We start from the raw sequence: 22,981 nt of genomic DNA on the forward strand, positions 1-22,981 counted from the left end.
TAGTGAGTCTTAAAGTTTTTAATAACCAATTGAATTTGAACTCTAAATATGTCAGCAATCTTGCAGGTCATGGCCTTCGTGCAATATCCCATTGTTTATTGTAGTGTGCGTTTTGTTTTATTCTGAAATCATGGCAGTGATGAAATGCAATTAGTTCTCAAAACTGTAGAAAGATGGATTTTGGAAAATAGGAAAATAATGTAGGAAAATTGATATTTCACTGAAAACTACTACTTTTCTGAAAAGCTTTGGGTTCCAAGCTTCAAAATGAGGGGTAATTTATGAAAATCCGTTAGCCGTTTTCCCGTAATTTCCATTACCAGTTCAAATTGTATATATATATATATATATATATATATATATATATATATATATATATATATATAGATGTATGACAATTAGATAAATACAGATATAAATACAATAAGAAGTAAAAGTACAAATTAAAATTAGTAACTAAGAAATATACTCGTATAGTTATATCATTTTTAAATCCTATTTTCAATATATCAATAAGAAGAAATTTATAATTCATGCTAGCCGTACCCGTGCGCTCCGCTGCACCAGTTAGAAATAAATATAAAGTAATTAAATAATTAAAATAGTCAATTGATCCAGGGAACAATCGTGTTTGATAGTAGGATAAATCGTTTAATATGTTACTTAATTTAAATTGCATCCAAATAATTAAAATGCGATCATTTTGGTCCAGACACTCATTTGGTGCAATGACAATTCCTTTAACATGTTTCTAAATTTTTATTACATGCAACCATAGTTTAATGAAGATTGACATAATTTAGATTTAATGTGTATATTTTATTTTACTTGTTATAGCTTTCCATTGAAATATGGAAATAACTTAATTTTAACACTTGTTTTCTACGTATTCAGTAAATGGCGCTTGGCCCACTATGGTTGTGAACCCTTCAAATAAGTTAAATTACATTATATTATATCATATTATATTATATTATATTATATTATATTATATTATATTATATTATATTATATTATATTATATTATATTATATTATATTAGAAGGTACTGTAATAACATTATAGCATTATGTCCATCTAGAGAAACTACACTTTCCAATGGTGAAATAATTAATTATACAAATCGGTTAATTTAGCTTCCGATATTACTTCATACAAACACAGAAACATTCTCTGTAGGCTATCTTTCATAGCTTTCGATTGTTGCTGTCCAAAGTCCCTTATAGACGAAGTCATTTGTTTTTTAATTCATTTCACAGACTTAGATTGCAGTTATTTTAATTTAAAACTCATTTATCTCATTAAATATCAGTCTATCAAAATTTTTCAGGGAATAAAACTTATCGCAAATTATTTTTAAAGAAACCTTTGTTATGTAACATTTTTCACAAAAAAATCAATAATAAGCGAGATATTTCGATTTATTTAATTCAGGCCCCCTTATAACCCCCCTTTTAAATAATGTATTTTGAATGCCATATAGCCTAAAATCTAAGTTACAATGAACTTAATTTATATTCCAATTTTCATCGAAATCCGTTCAGCCATTATAGCGTGAAAAGGTAACAAACATACAGACAGACAGTCATACAAACAAATATTTCAAAAAAGCGATTTTCGGTCAGGGTGGTTAATTATATACGTTAGGACCAATTATTTTTGGAAAATCGAAAATTATCAGAAAAATTTCGGCTACAGATTTATTATTAATATAGATAGGAAATACCCAAAACTGTATTCTATACTCTACATTATTTACTAGTTGAATGTTTTTTTATCCAATGCCACCAGGTTGTCTTTCAACATTTCTGGTCCTGGCTTAGTTGTAACCCACTTCTGAGGTTGGAGCCCCTGGAAGGCGAAGTTAAATTACCCCGATGATGTGATAGGATGATTACGATTATGTGGTGCCAGGAGAGGTTTTAAATCTAAACTTAACAAAAATTCCAGACCATGGACGAACACAGGAATAATCCCCTTCAAGGAAAAATTCCTGTGCTCTAACCGGGAATCGAACACGGGACCTCATGAACTATAGCCATAAGCTCTGACCACTAGACCATGAGGCTGGTCCTAGTTGAATGTTAAATTTTGAATTAAATTACCATGTTCCTGAAGTACAGACACCAATAGCTTCTCTACTAAATAGGCCTACGTCTTCCGCAGTTTCGACGCTTCTAAACCGAATGCGGTAAACTATTTAGATAGATAGATAGATAGATAGATAGATAGATAGATAGATAGATAGATAGATAGATAGATAGATAGATAGATAGATAGATAGATAGATAGATAGATAGATAGATAGATAGATAGATAGATAGATAGATAGATAGATAGATAGATAGATAGATAGATAGATAGATAGATAGATAGATAGATAGATAGATAGATAGATAGATAGATAGATAGATAGATAGATAGATAGATAGATAGATAGATAGATAGATAGATAGATAGATAGATAGATAGATAGATAGATAGATAGATAGATAGATAGATAGATAGATAGATAGATAGATAGATAGATAGATAGATAGATAGATAGATAGATAGATAGATAGATAGATAGATAGATAGATAGATAGATAGATAGATAGATAGATAGATAGATAGATAGATAGATAGATAGATAGATAGATAGATAGATAGATAGATAGATAGATAGATAGATAGATAGATAGATAGATAGATAGATAGATAGATAGATAGATAGATAGATAGATAGATAGATAGATAGATAGATAGATAGATAGATAGATAGATAGATAGATAGATAGATAGATAGATAGATAGATAGATAGATAGATAGATAGATAGATAGATAGATAGATAGATAGATAGATAGATAGATAGATAGATAGATAGATAGATAGATAGATAGATAGATAGATAGATAGATAGATAGATAGATAGATAGATAGATAGATAGATAGATAGATAGATAGATAGATAGATAGATAGATAGATAGATAGATAGATAGATAGATAGATAGATAGATAGATAGATAGATAGATAGATAGATAGATAGATAGATAGATAGATAGATAGATAGATAGATAGATAGATAGATAGATAGATAGATAGATAGATAGATAGATAGATAGATAGATAGATAGATAGATAGATAGATAGATAGATAGATAGATAGATAGATAGATAGATAGATAGATAGATAGATAGATAGATAGATAGATAGATAGATAGATAGATAGATAGATAGATAGATAGATAGATAGATAGATAGATAGATAGATAGATAGATAGATAGATAGATAGATAGATAGATAGATAGATAGATAGATAGATAGATAGATAGATAGATAGATAGATAGATAGATAGATAGATAGATAGATAGATAGATAGATAGATAGATAGATAGATAGATAGATAGATAGATAGATAGATAGATAGATAGATAGATAGATAGATAGATAGATAGATAGATAGATAGATAGATAGATAGATAGATAGATAGATAGATAGATAGATAGATAGATAGATAGATAGATAGATAGATAGATAGATAGATAGATAGATAGATAGATAGATAGATAGATAGATAGATAGATAGATAGATAGATAGATAGATAGATAGATAGATAGATAGATAGATAGATAGATAGATAGATAGATAGATAGATAGATAGATAGATAGATAGATAGATAGATAGATAGATAGATAGATAGATAGATAGATAGATAGATAGATAGATAGATAGATAGATAGATAGATAGATAGATAGATAGATAGATAGATAGATAGATAGATTAGATAGATAGATAGATAGATAGATAGATAGATAGATAGATAGATAGATAGATAGATAGATAGATAGATAGATAGATAGATAGATAGATAGATAGATAGATAGATAGATAGATAGATAGATAGATAGATAGATAGATAGATAGATAGATAGATAGATAGATAGATAGATAGATAGATAGATAGATAGATAGATAGATAGATAGATAGATAGATAGATAGATAGATAGATAGATAGATAGATAGATAGATAGATAGATAGATAGATAGATAGATAGATAGATAGATAGATAGATAGATAGATAGATAGATAGATAGATAGATAGATAGATAGATAGATAGATAGATAGATAGATAGATAGATAGATAGATAGATAGATAGATAGATAGATAGATAGATAGATAGATAGATAGATAGATAGATAGATAGATAGATAGATAGATAGATAGATAGATAGATAGATAGATAGATAGATAGATAGATAGATAGATAGATAGATAGATAGATAGATAGATAGATAGATAGATAGATAGATAGATAGATAGATAGATAGATAGATAGATAGATAGATAGATAGATAGATAGATAGATAGATAGATAGATAGATAGATAGATAGATAGATAGATAGATAGATAGATAGATAGATAGATAGATAGATAGATAGATAGATAGATAGATAGATAGATAGATAGATAGATAGATAGATAGATAGATAGATAGATAGATAGATAGATAGATAGATAGATAGATAGATAGATAGATAGATAGATAGATAGATAGATAGATAGATAGATAGATAGATAGATAGATAGATAGATAGATAGATAGATAGATAGATAGATAGATAGATAGATAGATAGATAGATAGATAGATAGATAGATAGATAGATAGATAGATAGATAGATAGATAGATAGATAGATAGATAGATAGATAGATAGATAGATAGATAGATAGATAGATAGATAGATAGATAGATAGATAGATAGATAGATAGATAGATAGATAGATAGATAGATAGATAGATAGATAGATAGATAGATAGATAGATAGATAGATAGATAGATAGATAGATAGATAGATAGATAGATAGATAGATAGATAGATAGATAGATAGATAGATAGATAGATAGATAGATAGATAGATAGATAGATAGATAGATAGATAGATAGATAGATAGATAGATAGATAGATAGATAGATAGATAGATAGATAGATAGATAGATAGATAGATAGATAGATAGATAGATAGATAGATAGATAGATAGATAGATAGATAGATAGATAGATAGATAGATAGATAGATAGATAGATAGATAGATAGATAGATAGATAGATAGATAGATAGATAGATAGATAGATAGATAGATAGATAGATAGATAGATAGATAGATAGATAGATAGATAGATAGATAGATAGATAGATAGATAGATAGATAGATAGATAGATAGATAGATAGATAGATAGATAGATAGATAGATAGATAGATAGATAGATAGATAGATAGATAGATAGATAGATAGATAGATAGATAGATAGATAGATAGATAGATAGATAGATAGATAGATAGATAGATAGATAGATAGATAGATAGATAGATAGATAGATAGATAGATAGATAGATAGATAGATAGATAGATAGATAGATAGATAGATAGATAGATAGATAGATAGATAGATAGATAGATAGATAGATAGATAGATAGATAGATAGATAGATAGATAGATAGATAGATAGATAGATAGATAGATAGATAGATAGATAGATAGATAGATAGATAGATAGATAGATAGATAGATAGATAGATAGATAGATAGATAGATAGATAGATAGATAGATAGATAGATAGATAGATAGATAGATAGATAGATAGATAGATAGATAGATAGATAGATAGATAGATAGATAGATAGATAGATAGATAGATAGATAGATAGATAGATAGATAGATAGATAGATAGATAGATAGATAGATAGATAGATAGATAGATAGATAGATAGATAGATAGATAGATAGATAGATAGATAGATAGATAGATAGATAGATAGATAGATAGATAGATAGATAGATAGATAGATAGATAGATAGATAGATAGATAGATAGATAGATAGATAGATAGATAGATAGATAGATAGATAGATAGATAGATAGATAGATAGATAGATAGATAGATAGATAGATAGATAGATAGATAGATAGATAGATAGATAGATAGATAGATAGATAGATAGATAGATAGATAGATAGATAGATAGATAGATAGATAGATAGATAGATAGATAGATAGATAGATAGATAGATAGATAGATAGATAGATAGATAGATAGATAGATAGATAGATAGATAGATAGATAGATAGATAGATAGATAGATAGATAGATAGATAGATAGATAGATAGATAGATAGATAGATAGATAGATAGATAGATAGATAGATAGATAGATAGATAGATAGATAGATAGATAGATAGATAGATAGATAGATAGATAGATAGATAGATAGATAGATAGATAGATAGATAGATAGATAGATAGATAGATAGATAGATAGATAGATAGATAGATAGATAGATAGATAGATAGATAGATAGATAGATAGATAGATAGATAGATAGATAGATAGATAGATAGATAGATAGATAGATAGATAGATAGATAGATAGATAGATAGATAGATAGATAGATAGATAGATAGATAGATAGATAGATAGATAGATAGATAGATAGATAGATAGATAGATAGATAGATAGATAGATAGATAGATAGATAGATAGAGATAGATAGATAGATAGATAGATAGATAGATAGATAGATAGATAGATAGATAGATAGATAGATAGATAGATAGATAGATAGATAGATAGATAGATAGATAGATAGATAGATAGATAGATAGATAGATAGATAGATAGATAGATAGATAGATAGATAGATAGATAGATAGATAGATAGATAGATAGATAGATAGATAGATAGATAGATAGATAGATAGATAGATAGATAGATAGATAGATAGATAGATAGATAGATAGATAGATAGATAGATAGATAGATAGATAGATAGATAGATAGATAGATAGATAGATAGATAGATAGATAGATAGATAGATAGATAGATAGATAGATAGATAGATAGATAGATAGATAGATAGATAGATAGATAGATAGATAGATAGATAGATAGATAGATAGATAGATAGATAGATAGATAGATAGATAGATAGATAGATAGATAGATAGATAGATAGATAGATAGATAGATAGATAGATAGATAGATAGATAGATAGATAGATAGATAGATAGATAGATAGATAGATAGATAGATAGATAGATAGATAGATAGATAGATAGATAGATAGATAGATAGATAGATAGATAGATAGATAGATAGATAGATAGATAGATAGATAGATAGATAGATAGATAGATAGATAGATAGATAGATAGATAGATAGATAGATAGATAGATAGATAGATAGATAGATAGATAGATAGATAGATAGATAGATAGATAGATAGATAGATAGATAGATAGATAGATAGATAGATAGATAGATAGATAGATAGATAGATAGATAGATAGATAGATAGATAGATAGATAGATAGATAGATAGATAGATAGATAGATAGATAGATAGATAGATAGATAGATAGATAGATAGATAGATAGATAGATAGATAGATAGATAGATAGATAGATAGATAGATAGATAGATAGATAGATAGATAGATAGATAGATAGATAGATAGATAGATAGATAGATAGATAGATAGATAGATAGATAGATAGATAGATAGATAGATAGATAGATAGATAGATAGATAGATAGATAGATAGATAGATAGATAGATAGATAGATAGATAGATAGATAGATAGATAGATAGATAGATAGATAGATAGATAGATAGATAGATAGATAGATAGATAGATAGATAGATAGATAGATAGATAGATAGATAGATAGATAGATAGATAGATAGATAGATAGATAGATAGATAGATAGATAGATAGATAGATAGATAGATAGATAGATAGATAGATAGATAGATAGATAGATAGATAGATAGATAGATAGATAGATAGATAGATAGATAGATAGATAGATAGATAGATAGATAGATAGATAGATAGATAGATAGATAGATAGATAGATAGATAGATAGATAGATAGATAGATAGATAGATAGATAGATAGATAGATAGATAGATAGATAGATAGATAGATAGATAGATAGATAGATAGATAGATAGATAGATAGATAGATAGATAGATAGATAGATAGATAGATAGATAGATAGATAGATAGATAGATAGATAGATAGATAGATAGATAGATAGATAGATAGATAGATAGATAGATAGATAGATAGATAGATAGATAGATAGATAGATAGATAGATAGATAGATAGATAGATAGATAGATAGATAGATAGATAGATAGATAGATAGATAGATAGATAGATAGATAGATAGATAGATAGATAGATAGATAGATAGATAGATAGATAGATAGATAGATAGATAGATAGATAGATAGATAGATAGATAGATAGATAGATAGATAGATAGATAGATAGATAGATAGATAGATAGATAGATAGATAGATAGATAGATAGATAGATAGATAGATAGATAGATAGATAGATAGATAGATAGATAGATAGATAGATAGATAGATAGATAGATAGATAGATAGATAGATAGATAGATAGATAGATAGATAGATAGATAGATAGATAGATAGATAGATAGATAGATAGATAGATAGATAGATAGATAGATAGATAGATAGATAGATAGATAGATAGATAGATAGATAGATAGATAGATAGATAGATAGATAGATAGATAGATAGATAGATAGATAGATAGATAGATAGATAGATAGATAGATAGATAGATAGATAGATAGATAGATAGATAGATAGATAGATAGATAGATAGATAGATAGATAGATAGATAGATAGATAGATAGATAGATAGATAGATAGATAGATAGATAGATAGATAGATAGATAGATAGATAGATAGATAGATAGATAGATAGATAGATAGATAGATAGATAGATAGATAGATAGATAGATAGATAGATAGATAGATAGATAGATAGATAGATAGATAGATAGATAGATAGATAGATAGATAGATAGATAGATAGATAGATAGATAGATAGATAGATAGATAGATAGATAGATAGATAGATAGATAGATAGATAGATAGATAGATAGATAGATAGATAGATAGATAGATAGATAGATAGATAGATAGATAGATAGATAGATAGATAGATAGATAGATAGATAGATAGATAGATAGATAGATAGATAGATAGATAGATAGATAGATAGATAGATAGATAGATAGATAGATAGATAGATAGATAGATAGATAGATAGATAGATAGATAGATAGATAGATAGATAGATAGATAGATAGATAGATAGATAGATAGATAGATAGATAGATAGATAGATAGATAGATAGATAGATAGATAGATAGATAGATAGATAGATAGATAGATAGATAGATAGATAGATAGATAGATAGATAGATAGATAGATAGATAGATAGATAGATAGATAGATAGATAGATAGATAGATAGATAGATAGATAGATAGATAGATAGATAGATAGATAGATAGATAGATAGATAGATAGATAGATAGATAGATAGATAGATAGATAGATAGATAGATAGATAGATAGATAGATAGATAGATAGATAGATAGATAGATAGATAGATAGATAGATAGATAGATAGATAGATAGATAGATAGATAGATAGATAGATAGATAGATAGATAGATAGATAGATAGATAGATAGATAGATAGATAGATAGATAGATAGATAGATAGATAGATAGATAGATAGATAGATAGATAGATAGATAGTGAAATTTGAAGGGCGCGTCAGCATCAATGGCTATTTGCACCCATGCCTATTGTTTTTCTTTTTGTGTGGTGAAATTACATTATTGTATAACTAAAATTCACACTGACTAAAAACTTTGACACATTAAAACACACTAATATTGGACGGACAAGGTGACTCCTGATATAAAATAACATTAAAACGAACACGTAGTAGTCCCAAGATAATGTGAGACAATCATAAAATATAAAACAAACACTGCTACAAGAAATATGTGGCAATGTTTTATAACAACAATCATTAAAAATCGGATGTATAAGGTCCGAGTAATAAGGTAAACTATTAAAATATCACATCTGCACGTAAAAGGTCGTATATATTTACATACTTACTTAATTACTGGCTTGCTTTTAAGGAACCCGGAGGTTCATTGCCGCCCTCACATAAGCCCGCCATGGGTCCCTATCCTCAGCTAGAATTAATCCAGTCTCCACCATCATATTCCACTTCCCTCACATCCATTTTAATATCATCTTCCCATCTACGTCTCGGCCTCCCTAAAGGTTTTTTTTTTCCTCCTGTCACACAACTAACACTCTATATGCATTTCTACATTCGCCCATACGTCCTACATGCCCTGACCATCTCAAACGTCTGGATTTAATGTTCCTAATTATGTCAGGTGAAGAATACAATGCGTGCAGTTCTGTGTTGTGTAACTTTCTTCATTCTCCAGTAACTTCATCCCTCTTAGCCCCAAATATTTTTCTAAGCACCTTATTCTCAAACACCCTTAACCTATGCTCCTCTCTCAAAGTGAGAGTCCAAGTTTCACAACCATACAGAACAACCGGTAATATAACTGTATTATAAATTCTAACTATCAGATTTTTTGAGGTCGTATATAGTGTTAATTTATATGGAATATTGGGTAACTATGACGATACCTCGAAAGGAAAAGAGCACGATTCTACACGACCTGCAAGAACTCTCTCCAATCAAATCTGGAAATTGTTCATGACGCAATGTTCCCGAAGATATCGATTATCTGGAGCAACTAGTGAGTGATATATTTATACGATGTTAAGGTAAAGAAATCTAAAGAGTCTGGTTCCTGTTTATTATCCACTTCTTATTGCGCCATATTATAAAAAAGTTACATTTGGTTATTACTTGACCACATATGACTATAAGAGTGTCTATGCTAGCGGATGTATAGCTAAGGATCTTAAGTTGTAGAATAAATCAAACGTAGAACTCGATCCTCAAATCAGCAAGACCTTAAAACAGTGTCTTCGATTTCAGGAACTATCGACGCTTCATTCTGATGCAAGAAAAACACTTCTGTTGGAGGCCGCCAAGAGAGGAGACATCATACAGCTGTCTACATTGCTCTTGCTGGGAACACCAGTGGACAAATATGCATCTTATAATAACACCCCTCTTTGTCTTGCGTCTCTGCATGTTCACATCGAAGTGGTCCAATTGTTATTGAACGTAAATGCAAATTATTCTAAGGTTGTCCGTCATTTTGATATACTCTCAAATGATATATCAAACGATTATACATATTTCACACCTTTTCATTGTGCTGCATGGTCGGGATCAGTCCCTTTAGCTGAAATATTCCTTGCGCGAGGCATTAATCCAAATGTTAACGAGACTTATACTGGTATGCCTATTGCACCAGTTGCTAACTTTGCAGCTCTCTCAGGATCTATACCGATGGTCCAAGTGTTCTTGTCAAGGGGTGTGGACTTGAATTGCAAGGACAACAATGGTCGCACGTCCATATTCTTTGCAGTGCGTTCCAAATCACTTTCACTCGTGAAGTATTTAATTGCCAAGGGTGCTAAACCTTCTATCACTGACAAATTTCATAATACTCCCATGACCTATGCGGCTAGAACAGGTTCACTTCCTTTAGTGAAATTCCTCAAATCCACTGGCTTGAACCCTTTGCATGAAGGTTTCAATGGTGAGACACCCATTTTTGCTGCAGTACGTTCAGGATGTGTACCCGTGTTGGAAGCTTTTCTCTTGTGGGGAGCAAACGCTACAGCTGTAAACGACTTCGAACAATCATTGCTACATATTGCTGCAAGAGAAGGTCGCTTAGAAATGACAAAGAAGCTAATTTCCGAGGGATTAAACATAAGGTTTGTTGATGTTAACGGTGAAACACCACTCCACGCTGCAATGTATGAAGGAAAATTGCCACTACCTAAGTTACTTTTTAAAAAAGGCGCTAGTTTAAATGTTTCTACAATTCGTGGCAAGACTCCACTCCACATTGCGGCAGATAAGGGTCACCTGCCTGTTGTTCAGTTTCTTGTCGGGGCAGGCGCTAGTCCTGACGTTCCCGACAATAATGGTGAGACTCCTCTTCACAAGGCGGCATATATGGGTCATCTGCCAGTTGTACAGTTCCTTGTAGGGTCAGGCGCAAGTCCTGACGTTGCTGACAATAACGGTGAGACTCCGCTTCACATGGCGGCATTTATGGGTCACCTGTCAGTTGTTCAGTTTCTTCTCGAGGCAGGAGCATGTCCTGACGTTGCTGACAATAACAATAAGACTCCGCTTCGCAAGGCGGCATATATGGGTCACCTGTCAGTTATTCAGTTTCTTGTCGAGGCAGGCGCAAGTCCTGACGTCGTTGACAGTAACGGTGAGACTTCGCTTCATATTGCAGCAGATAAGGGTAACCTGCCAGTTGCTGAGTTTCTTGTCGGAGCAGGCGCAAATCCTGACGTCGCTGACAATAACGGTAAGACTCCGCTTCGCAAGGCGGCATATATGGGTCACCTGTCAGTTGTTCAATTACTTCTCGAGGCAGGCGCAAGTCCTGACGTCGTTGACAGTAACGGTGAGACTTCGCTTCATGAGGCTGCATATACGGGCCATCTCTCAGTTGTTAAATTACTTGTCGGGGCAGGCGCAAGACTTGACGTCGCTAACAATAACGGTGAGACTCCGCTTCACAAGGCAGTATTCAAAGGCCAAATGCCAGTTGTTCAGTTTCTTGTCGGGGCAGGCGCAAGTCCTCACGTTGCTGACATTAACGGTCAGACTCCGCTTTACAAGGCGGCACGTAAGGGCCACATGCAAGTTGTTCAGTTTCTTATCAGGGCAGGTGCAAGTCCAGACGTTGCTGACAATAAGGGTGAGACTCCGCTTCATGAGGCTGCATATTGGGGCCAACTCTCAGTTGTTGAATTACTTGTTGGGGCAGGCGCAAGACTTGACGTAGCTAACAATAACGATGAGACTCCTCTTCACAAAGCAGTATTCAAAGGCCACATACCACTTGAGCTTTTTTTCGCGGCAGGCCCAATTCCTGACGTTGCTAACAATAACGGCCAGACTCCGCATCACAAGGCGGCATATATGCGTCAATTGGAAGGTCTTATGTATTTTCTCATGGCACGCCCAAGTCCTGAAGTTGCTAACAATAATGGCCAGATTCCGCATCACAAGGCGGCATATATGAGTTACCTGGAAGTCCTTTTGTTTCTTCTCGGGGCAGGCGCAAGTCCTGACGTTGTTGACAAAACCGGTGAAACTCCGCTTCACAAGGCGGCATATATGGGTCACGCGATAGATGTTCTGTTTCTTCTCATGGCAGACGCAAGTCCTGGCGTTGTTGACAATAACGGTCAGACTCCCCTTCACAAGGCGGCATATATGGGCCACCTAAAAATTGTTCAGCTTCTTCTTGTCGCCGAAGGAACAAGTCCTGACGTTGCTGACAATAACGGTGAAACTCCGGTTTACAAGGCGGCATATATGGGTCATCTGCCAGTTGTTCAGTTTCTTGTCGAGGAAGGCGCAAGTCCTGTCGTTGCTGACAATAACGGTGAGACTCCGCTTCAAAAAGCGGCATATATGGGTCACCTAAATGTTCTTCAGTTTCTTGTAGGGGCAGGCGCAAGTCCTGTCGTTGCTGACAATAATGGTGAGACTCCGCTTTACAAGGCGGCATATATGGGTCACCTGCCAGTTGTTCAGTTTCTTGTCGGGGCAGGTGCAAGTCCTGTCGCTGCTGCCAACGCTGAGACTCCGCTTCACATAGCGGCATATATGGGTCACCTGGCAGTTGTTCAGTTTCTTGTCGGGGCAGGCCCAAGTCCTCACGTCGTTGACAATAACGGTGAGACTCCGTTTCACAAGGCGGCATATATGGGTCACCTGCCAGTTGTTCAGTTTCTTCTCGGGGCAGGCGCAAGTCCTGTCGTTGCTGACAATAACGGTGAGACTCCGCTTCACATGGCGGCATACATGGGTCACCTGGCAGTTGTTCAATTTCTTGTCGGGGCAGGCCCAAGTCCTGACGTTGTTGACAATAACGGTGAGACTCCGCTTCACATGGCGGCATACATGGGTCACCTGGCAGTTGTTCAATTTCTTGTCGGGGCAGGCCCAAGTCCTGACGTTGTTGACAATAACGGTGAGACTCCGTTTCACAAGGCGGCATATATGGGTCACCTGCCTGTTGTTCAGTTTCTTGTAGGGGCAGGCGCAAGTCCTGTCGTTGCTGACAATAACGGTGAGAATCCGCTTCATAAGGCGGCATATATGGGTCACCTGGCAGTTCTTCAGTTTCTTGTAGGAGCAGGCGCAGGTCCTGACGTTGCTAACAATAATGGTGAGAGACTGCTTCACAAGGCGGCATATATGGGTCACATAGAAGTTGTTCAGTTTCTTGTCGAGGCAGGTGCAAGTCCTGACGTTGTTGACAATAACGGTGAGACTCCGCTTCACAAGGCGGCATATAAGGGTCACCTAAAAGTAGTTCAGATTCTAGTAGGAGCAGGCGCAAGTTCTGACGTTGCTGACAATTATGATGAGACTCCGCTTCAAAAGGCGGCATATATGGGTCACCTGACGGTTGTTCAGTTTCTTGTCGGGGCAGGCCACAAGGCGGACTAATAATGGGTCACCTGTCAAATGTTTAGTTTCTTGTCGTGGCAGGCCCAAGTCCTGACGTTGCTGACCATATAGGTGAGACTCCGCTTCACAAGGCGGCATATATGGGTCATCTGCCAGTTGTTCAGTTTCTTGTCGGAGCAGGCGCAAGTCCTGACGTTGCTGAAAATTACGATAAGACTGCGCTTCACAGACCGGCATATATGGGTCACTTGCCAGTTGTTAAGTTTCTTATCGGGGCAGGCTCATGTATTGCAATTGTTGACAAATCTGGCAAGACATCTTTAGACTTTGGCGAAAGACAAGGTTCGATTCAGAGTTGTGGAATGTTTGTCAGAACTAGAGACATGAGTTTTGGTTACAATTGTTTGAACCTTCGCTAGTGTGATGTTTCAAAGCTATGAGGCTTCTACATCAGTATCATGAATAGAGACTGGAATCTTAGTCACTAATCTTTGAAGGTATGTGAGTACTGAGTTTGTGCAATGAGCCAAATGACTTGACCAAGAGTAATGGCGCGCGGCGCTGTACTACTTCCACATCAAGGACAACAACCACAAACATAAAAGAATGATTTCAAGAGTAAGCCAGTGTAGCGTATTACAAAGGAATAAACACAGTCCTTGCTGTGAACTTTTAAATTAAAGTTATACTACTGTATTTCACAGGCGCTACACTTCATGAAATGTTCAAGCTATATTACAACATTCTTTAATGTAACAATTTAACTTAATATTACTGTATAACAGACCTACTTTTAACAACTTATTTAAGCTTATATTGCAATAATGTTTGATGTAAAATTTTAACTTAATATATTATGTTTCATAGGTACTGCTCTTAATCTAGGTAAGGGCTGGGCAGCAAGAGCGGATTCTACTCTCTCACGAGGAGCCATATGATTTCTCTTCATCCCCTTTCTTCCCCGCCGAGCACCGCGCAGCGTTGATTCAGTGACGGATGAATATTAAGCGTCCCGTTTAGACACTGGATCCGCTCTCGATGCCCACCCCTGATCTGGGCTAATTTTAAGCCCATATTACGATAACATTTGTTGTATAACTTTAACTTAAAACAACAGTATAACTGTAACACATATACCGTTCTTAATGCAGTGTTTAAGTCTATATTATTACGATAGTCTTTCTGTAAAATTTTAAATTAACACCGCTACAACTGTAACACAGGTACCGCCCTGAATGAAATGGTTAAGTCTATATTACAATATTCTTTGCTGTAAAATTCAACTTGAAATACTGGTACTAGTATAACACAGGTACTGCCCTCGTTTACAAGTGTACTTTCCAACAATATTTTTTTTTCAGTGATTGTCTTAACTTTGTTGAATTTCGGCCTGCACCATCATTTCACTTGACACAGATATCTACTAAATTCGTCCGCTTACACTGAAATTCTAGTTGAAAGTAGTTCGTCAGACTCACTTCTTTCTATTAATTTCAAATGATTTACATGTACTTCTTGAATTACAGTACTGCTGTAAATACCGACTTTTAGAACAGTTTATGTCAGTCTTACATAAATTACACACAATTATGTCGCCATTTACGCCGACATCACGTCTTCCGAATTCCTCTACCCATTTCTGTACTTTCGCACTTGTTTAGGCACCTTTATTTTAACTAGTTGTATATAATATCATAAACATTGCTAAACTGAAGCATAATGCACTTGTTTAGGAGTAAGGAACCTATTTTTAGAGTGACCTTATAGTACGCGTTACTTGTGTTTGTGAGCAGGGTGTTTACTGAAGGACACGTGACGTAATGTATACCCCGTGCACACTTGTACTCACTCCAATGTAGTTGGACTAAGAAAATAGTCTTTAATCATTAGATACTTATCTCTATTTTCTCTTCATTTACTTCATAGTTTATTAACTTACCACCACAGAAATCAAATAAAATATAAATCTAATCGACATGAATATCGTACTCTACTTTCCCATTAAATGAACCTAAATGTCATACGAGCAGCATTTAAACATGCTGCTAGTTCCGGCCCAAGACTTTGTAATAAAATTACAAACCATTTTCCAAATTTGAAAATTTTACATTTTAATATTTTAAAAAGAAATTTATAAAATTATTCATGATATATACGAGTAATATTAACGAATGTGTATATTTTTTACCATTATATTTCTGTTGATTATATTCATGTTTTTATCTGTCTGATTATCAATTTATATTCAATGTGTTTTTTCTCTCTTTTTCTCTTTCTTCTTCTCTTTTCTTTTTGCTCTTGCGTGTTATTTATTGGTATGAATTAAGTTACTTACAGTAGTTAGTAAACTATCCTTGTAAATTTTATGTTAACCTATATTATTGGCTAAGACCACAGTACACGAACCTGGCTCTTACGGTAGTGGCTTGAAACATTTGTTCTATAAATTTAATTTGTACTCACTTTTCTAGCAAACTAAATAAATTGATAAAATTGATTTATGCTGTTTGTGTAAAGCAGTCAGTGAGCTTTATACTAAACAGGAGGCAAAACTCAATGCTTTAAAAGCGTGACGCGAATATTGAGTGCCTCAGCGTATTGCTATCTCTTTCTAACATAGTGTTGTCCGTGTCTCTCTTGCAGTGAATGCTATCTTCCACTAACTGTATTTTTATTGCTTACTGCGCATGTTCAACATCAACATCACGAAAGACTCATTGAAACACATAAGTTAGAAAGAGAAAGCAATATCCTCAGCAACAGTCACGCTTTCAGGCAGGAAAGAGCATTGTGGTGGTGCCTCCGGGTTAATATAGAGCTCACTGAAAGCAGTGCTCATCAACCCGATGCCCTGTAACGACATCTCGCCCTGCCCTATGGTCAGCTGCGCTCACGTTTCGCTGCCGCGGGAAACACTGCTAACAAAAAGACTGTCGGAGGCTTCACTTGGTGGCTTCGTTTCTGTAATAATTGTTTCTCATGTTGATCAAAATAAACTTAAAGTACTGACGGAACACAACGAGCCACGGCAACGAAGTGGACCTGGGGGGTGACACTACACCAGGCAAGATGGACCCATGCAGTCACGATGTGGGACCTCTACGTCGGAAAGAGAGGACAGGGAAGACCATGGCTCAGATAGTCTAACATGTTTGCCAAAGAGGCGGGGAAACAATGGTCGAGGACAGCAAAGAACAGAGTTTTGTGGAAAGAAATAGGGAAGGTCATTGTAAATAGATAACATAATCTGTGTTAAAATATTGTAAATAGTAAAGTCAGTATTAGTGAATGTGTGAGATAAATTTTGTAAATAATAAAGTCAGTGTTGAGAAAGTGTTAGTTAAATAGTGTAAATAGCAATCAGTGTTTGTCGAAGTGCTGGTGTTAGTATTATGTAAACAGTACATAAAGTGAACAAAGAACAGAGTGCTGGGACTAAGTAAAGTTTAACAGGATTATTAACCATGTCACTAAAGTAATATACATGACAAGCTCGCCTGAATTGATTCACCAAGCGCGTACATCTGAGCCATCCTTGTCGAGGAACTTCTAACCCTATCACAGGAGGCCTGTGCCCAACATGGGACATCGTGGCTAGCATTTACTAATGTGAATGTCTGATACTGGTATGTACGTTTATGAAACTAATTGTCCGATAGGTTAGGGACCAAATGAAAGCTGAATAAAACTTTATACTGCATTTCTACTTGTTTCTTTCATTTTCTTATGTTATAAAATATAATATAACGTAACGTTAGACAATACATTTTACACGTGTGCTTCATTGCAAAATATGTCATAGAAAGAGTTACAAAGCATGACAACTGAAAGTCTATCCCTCCAATAATACTACTGAATTCTGTTACAATGAATAAATATTGTACTTTGTCTTTCACTGAATGATACTTAAAAGTAAATAGACACAAATACATTAATAGACCATTAGTCAAAATATTTCCTTATCTTCTGTAATGCTAGTTTTACGGTATTTTGGGCCCCTTTACTGCGTATTAATTGATCAATTGGAGTATTATGTGGAGTGTATGAACTGAGGAAACTTTGTAGATTGTACTCAGTTGAATTATATATTAATATTATCGTTTTTATTTCAATATAACCCAAGGGGAGGAGCCAGGCAACATTGACGACGACGATGAATATAGGTTGGACAGGGTCTTGAAAAAATGAATGAGAAATTTTTTAAATAATTTTATACAAATGAGCAAAAAAAATTGTATTTTTCCCAATTATTTTGACATTCCGGAACAAATTTAACTCAATACAGGACATACCATAAAAACCAGAACAATCCTGGGAAATCCAGGACGTTTGGCAACCTTGGATTTGAAATAACCATTTTTGGCTTACGTCCTAGTTACTTAACACCTAGTTCCTCTTTCAAACAAATTAATTAATTTTCTGAAATGAGGAATTACTCATTGAATTATTTTGAGGAGCGAGGCCATGCTGAGGGGAGGGGCAGTAAATGCCTTGCTCCCCCACCCCACAGTCGGCACCTACGGCCCATATTTTTTTTATGAAATTCTCAATTACCAAACTCTAAAGCAATGGCGGGAATTCCTGCGGCATTGCCGCAGTGACGTCAGACCTCAGCGAAGCATCAAACTTACCCCTACCTTTCCCTTCCCCCACTCCATGAAAATACTGCGCGTGTACGTGGCGGATTATACTGAATTGCTGTACTTCGAAGCTTCATTAGTGATACAATGTCTTTCGCAGAATTATATGAATCGAGAGGATATCACACAAGAAAGGCGGTTCTTTCATTTCTCATTTTAGGATTAGTTACAAATATTCAGGACGCGAACTTAAATATGTACATTCTTAAATTAGATCACCTGTTATACGAGTTCAAAGAACACAGATTCAGTGATTTTCAAAGGATGGAGAAAGATTTCAATATTTTTGCCACTCCTTTTCATGTTTAAATTGAAAATGTTGTCCCAGAATTGCAGTTAGAGGTACTGGATTTGCAGAATGATGGCTTCTTGAAAGCAGAATGTGAAGGTCTACTGGGGGCTAATTTTTTTTTTAAGATGTCCAGTACTACATATCCACTGCTTAGACAGTTTGCTTCAAAAATAATGAGAACCGTCATTTCCCATAAATATGGTCCTGGAACATAACTATTGTCCACGATACAACTATTCAAATCTTGTACTCCATAACGTAGTACCTCGTTTATCTATATTCTTGCTGTACTGTAGTTTAAATTCAAGTCACTGCAGCTATCTACGAACGGTCTATGTTATTTCTGCAATGATCTTTGAATGGTTGTATCGTGGACCATAGTTGTGTTCCAGGACCATAGTTATGGGAAATGACGGTATGTATTCAACCTACCAATGCGAACATCTGTTTTCTAAAATGAAATTTATAAAGTCCAATCAGAGTTCCCGCTCAAGCGATGCCCATCTCCTTGCGCAACTAAAAATAGCATGCACAGATATAAATCCCAGTTTCGAAGAAATTGCTTTGAAAAATGATTAATTAAATATCACGTGAATGGACTATTCTAATTACATATGGCAGGTAGGAGTGTAGTGGCGCAACTGTCTGTAAATCCATCACTGCACTGTAGACTGCAACCCCTCCCACTTAAATCCTGTCTTGTGGGTTGCGTTCATTTTGCCCACCACTGCTCTAAAGAAATACTCGTACTATTAGGTGTTCATTTCAAAGTGTGTCATGACGTCACTGTTGTTGGGTCACCGATTTGAAGCGAGTTTCAGTTTATATATTAGAGAAGTTGCCTATTATTTAAGGCGTTCTTCAATCTGAACTTGAGAACGTGTACGGTATAACTTGAACGTCGTAGCAACAGATGGCGGTCTGTACGGTCTGTGTGCTACCATAACCTCTTTCGAACTGTGTTTTGCGCCGGCAAGTCGTACGCAGGGTATTTGTTATCATCGGTTGCGTACGGTAACATTCCACAACACAAATCAAATGCTCCGTGTCCATGTTGACCGTCGAAGTTAATGTCAACAAATACGTAAGTAATCGTCTTAACCCTCTCCCCATATCCCGACAGTACGTATTTCCAAACAGTTCACATTCCTGCCACTACCGGCGTTACCGTACGTATCGGCACGTACTCTTCAGAATGAACGCCGTACTTGCTAGCCAACTTCTCTGCCTCTTAGATTATACACCTGAGCTGCGGAAGTGTAGGAAGATTGAATTCTCTAGGCTCATCAGCTAGCCACATGACGGCATACAGCGAGCCAAGACACATTTTGAACTGAACACCCAGTAGTGTTACTAAAAATTTATCCTTGCTTTCCCATTATACTCTTTGCGCTTCTCACTACAATTCAGTTCTTTTGTCGTTATAATAAACGACTAATTTAACTGCACTGGCCTTATCAAAGCACTTCGAACAGAGGAGAAACTCCCACTAAGTTTGATGCTATACTGTTTGCTAGAGGCAATCAAGGTTCGATCAACGTAATTGTTTATGAGCTGCTTTTAGTCTGAGTCTAATTTAGAAGTATGACGACAACGAAAAACAAAAGCAGATCGAATTAAATTCTGAAATCTAGGAAACAAACAAGTTAAATGCCAGGTAACGGATCAAGCAAGTCTGTACTCTGTGTTAATTAATGTTGTGCAGAAACCATTTGCAGGATGTTCATGTAATTAAAGACATCGAACGGTGGCAACAAAACGCTCTCACACTTCTCTAGATGTCTTATCTCTGCCTATTTTACGACTGCTCACCGTGTTCCAGTAACCTGCAAACGGCTCTGATGTTCCTGAAGTAGCTCAGACTTATCTTCTAACACAGTAATGCATTACAATAATCATCATCAACTTTCTTATTTAGGATTATTGTATTGTATTTACATTTCATGTATTCGTACATCGCTTCACAGTTAGAATATAAAACATGTCAAACGAATAAAAAAAAATCTTAATAGGACTATATAGCCATAATTATAGTCACAGTCTAGTTGAAATGTATAAAGAAGAGTTTCACAATATAGTCTACTAGTACAAAATTATTAAATTGTATTTTGCATTAATTTTGGCCCTCGGTTGTACAGGGACATCATTTTATTTTTACTAACATTTATAATATTAACCTGGCTATACCTTTGAGTTAAAGATTGAGAACCGGAAACGACGTTTGCAACCCCCTTCCACGACTGGAGTTCGATGATACTGGCGTAAAATACAAACAAATCACTTTACTAGGTATAGGAGGGAAGAAAGGTAGTTCATCCATTTACATAAACTAGAAAATATCGGGATTTTCAGTTTGATAATTTTTATTAGGTTTTCGTTTAATCAAAATACAGTACAGTATTAACAACAAGTGTTTTTACTCACGAAGTGAGCTATCCATTCGGACGTATTCATTATGCAGTGTGTATTATTCTATCTACAGCACATTAGCGTACAATATAGAGAATGGAGTTAAATTGAAAATAATCATAATATGGATATTTAAACACATTTTTGAAAATGCTGGCCGTTTATTTTGATACAGGCTTAAATTCTTTTGTGCATATTATCGCACTATAGACTATTATACCTAATTGCAATTAGCAGTTTCGGCTTCATACTAGTAAATCATGTTGAAATAATTCTGTACTACTCTATAAAAGAGTACCTTACGTACTGTAAATTCAATCTTCGCTTCTGCCCAATCCGAAAAGATAAAATTACTCAGACGTGCTATCTACTGTCCGTCCAAGTGGTTATGTAGCAGGGTCGTAGAAAGGGGGGAACTCATGTGACATTAATTACTTAACGAGGCCCTTTTATTTAAGTTACTTTAAATAGTTGTATAATATAACGTAGACGTCCAATTCTTAACAGAAATTAATATTTTCAGAAAAGAGCTAAGACAGCCCAGCCACTAGTCTTTACAGAGGGGCGCATAGAAGCGGGTGGGGGAAACCGGGATGCAACGTAGGCAAACGGAGGACATTACATGTGTGAAAATATGATTCAATATTGAAAGCTCTTCCGCCACTGGAAAACGCGAACATATTTCTGGAACGTACTATACTCACTAACTCAGTACTACTTGCTATGTCCGCATACCCGGCCTTGGTTCTGTGTGGAGAACGGTTGGAAGTTTACTAGTAGAGGGAGTGGGAGTGAAGTACATTGAAAAATGCAGGTACAATAAAAATTGAAGTAAAAATAAAATGATGTCCCTGTATAATTCTTTAGCTAAATTACACCCAGAACTTCGAACATGTAACCCACTAACATATAATAAGTAAATTGGAAACGTGTTAATGTCTTCAATTTGATTAAATAAATTTATAGCCTATGTGTATGAATTAATCAGCCTATATTATATTTGTATTCTATAATTTTTAAATATAGTATATCTTTTCATAAATTGTCCTACTTTATTCACGTACCGGTACAATATTATTC

At 34.2% G+C, this 22,981-nt stretch overlaps 1 protein-coding gene across 1 annotated transcript; it reads left to right on the top strand.

Moving 5' to 3' along the window:
• The first annotated feature begins 10,983 nt into the window (after window positions 1-10,983).
• On the top strand, window positions 10,984-18,253 carry LOC138704601 (serine/threonine-protein phosphatase 6 regulatory ankyrin repeat subunit B-like). The gene has a single exon (XM_069832671.1). It carries the CDS (start codon window positions 11,342-11,344, stop codon window positions 14,597-14,599), a length of 3,258 nt encoding a protein of 1,085 aa, XP_069688772.1. The 5' UTR covers window positions 10,984-11,341; the 3' UTR covers window positions 14,600-18,253.
• Window positions 18,254-22,981: the final 4,728 nt, after the last annotated feature.

Source organism: Periplaneta americana, chromosome 8 (genome assembly GCF_040183065.1).
Source record: "Periplaneta americana isolate PAMFEO1 chromosome 8, P.americana_PAMFEO1_priV1, whole genome shotgun sequence".
Taxonomy (NCBI): domain Eukaryota; kingdom Metazoa; phylum Arthropoda; class Insecta; order Blattodea; family Blattidae; genus Periplaneta; species Periplaneta americana.

What these genes read in the sequence shown, in the direction of transcription:
- LOC138704601 (XM_069832671.1), top strand. Translation starts at nt 11,342, where the DNA reads ATGCCTATTGCACCAGTTGCTAACTTTGCAGCTCTCTCAGGATCTATA.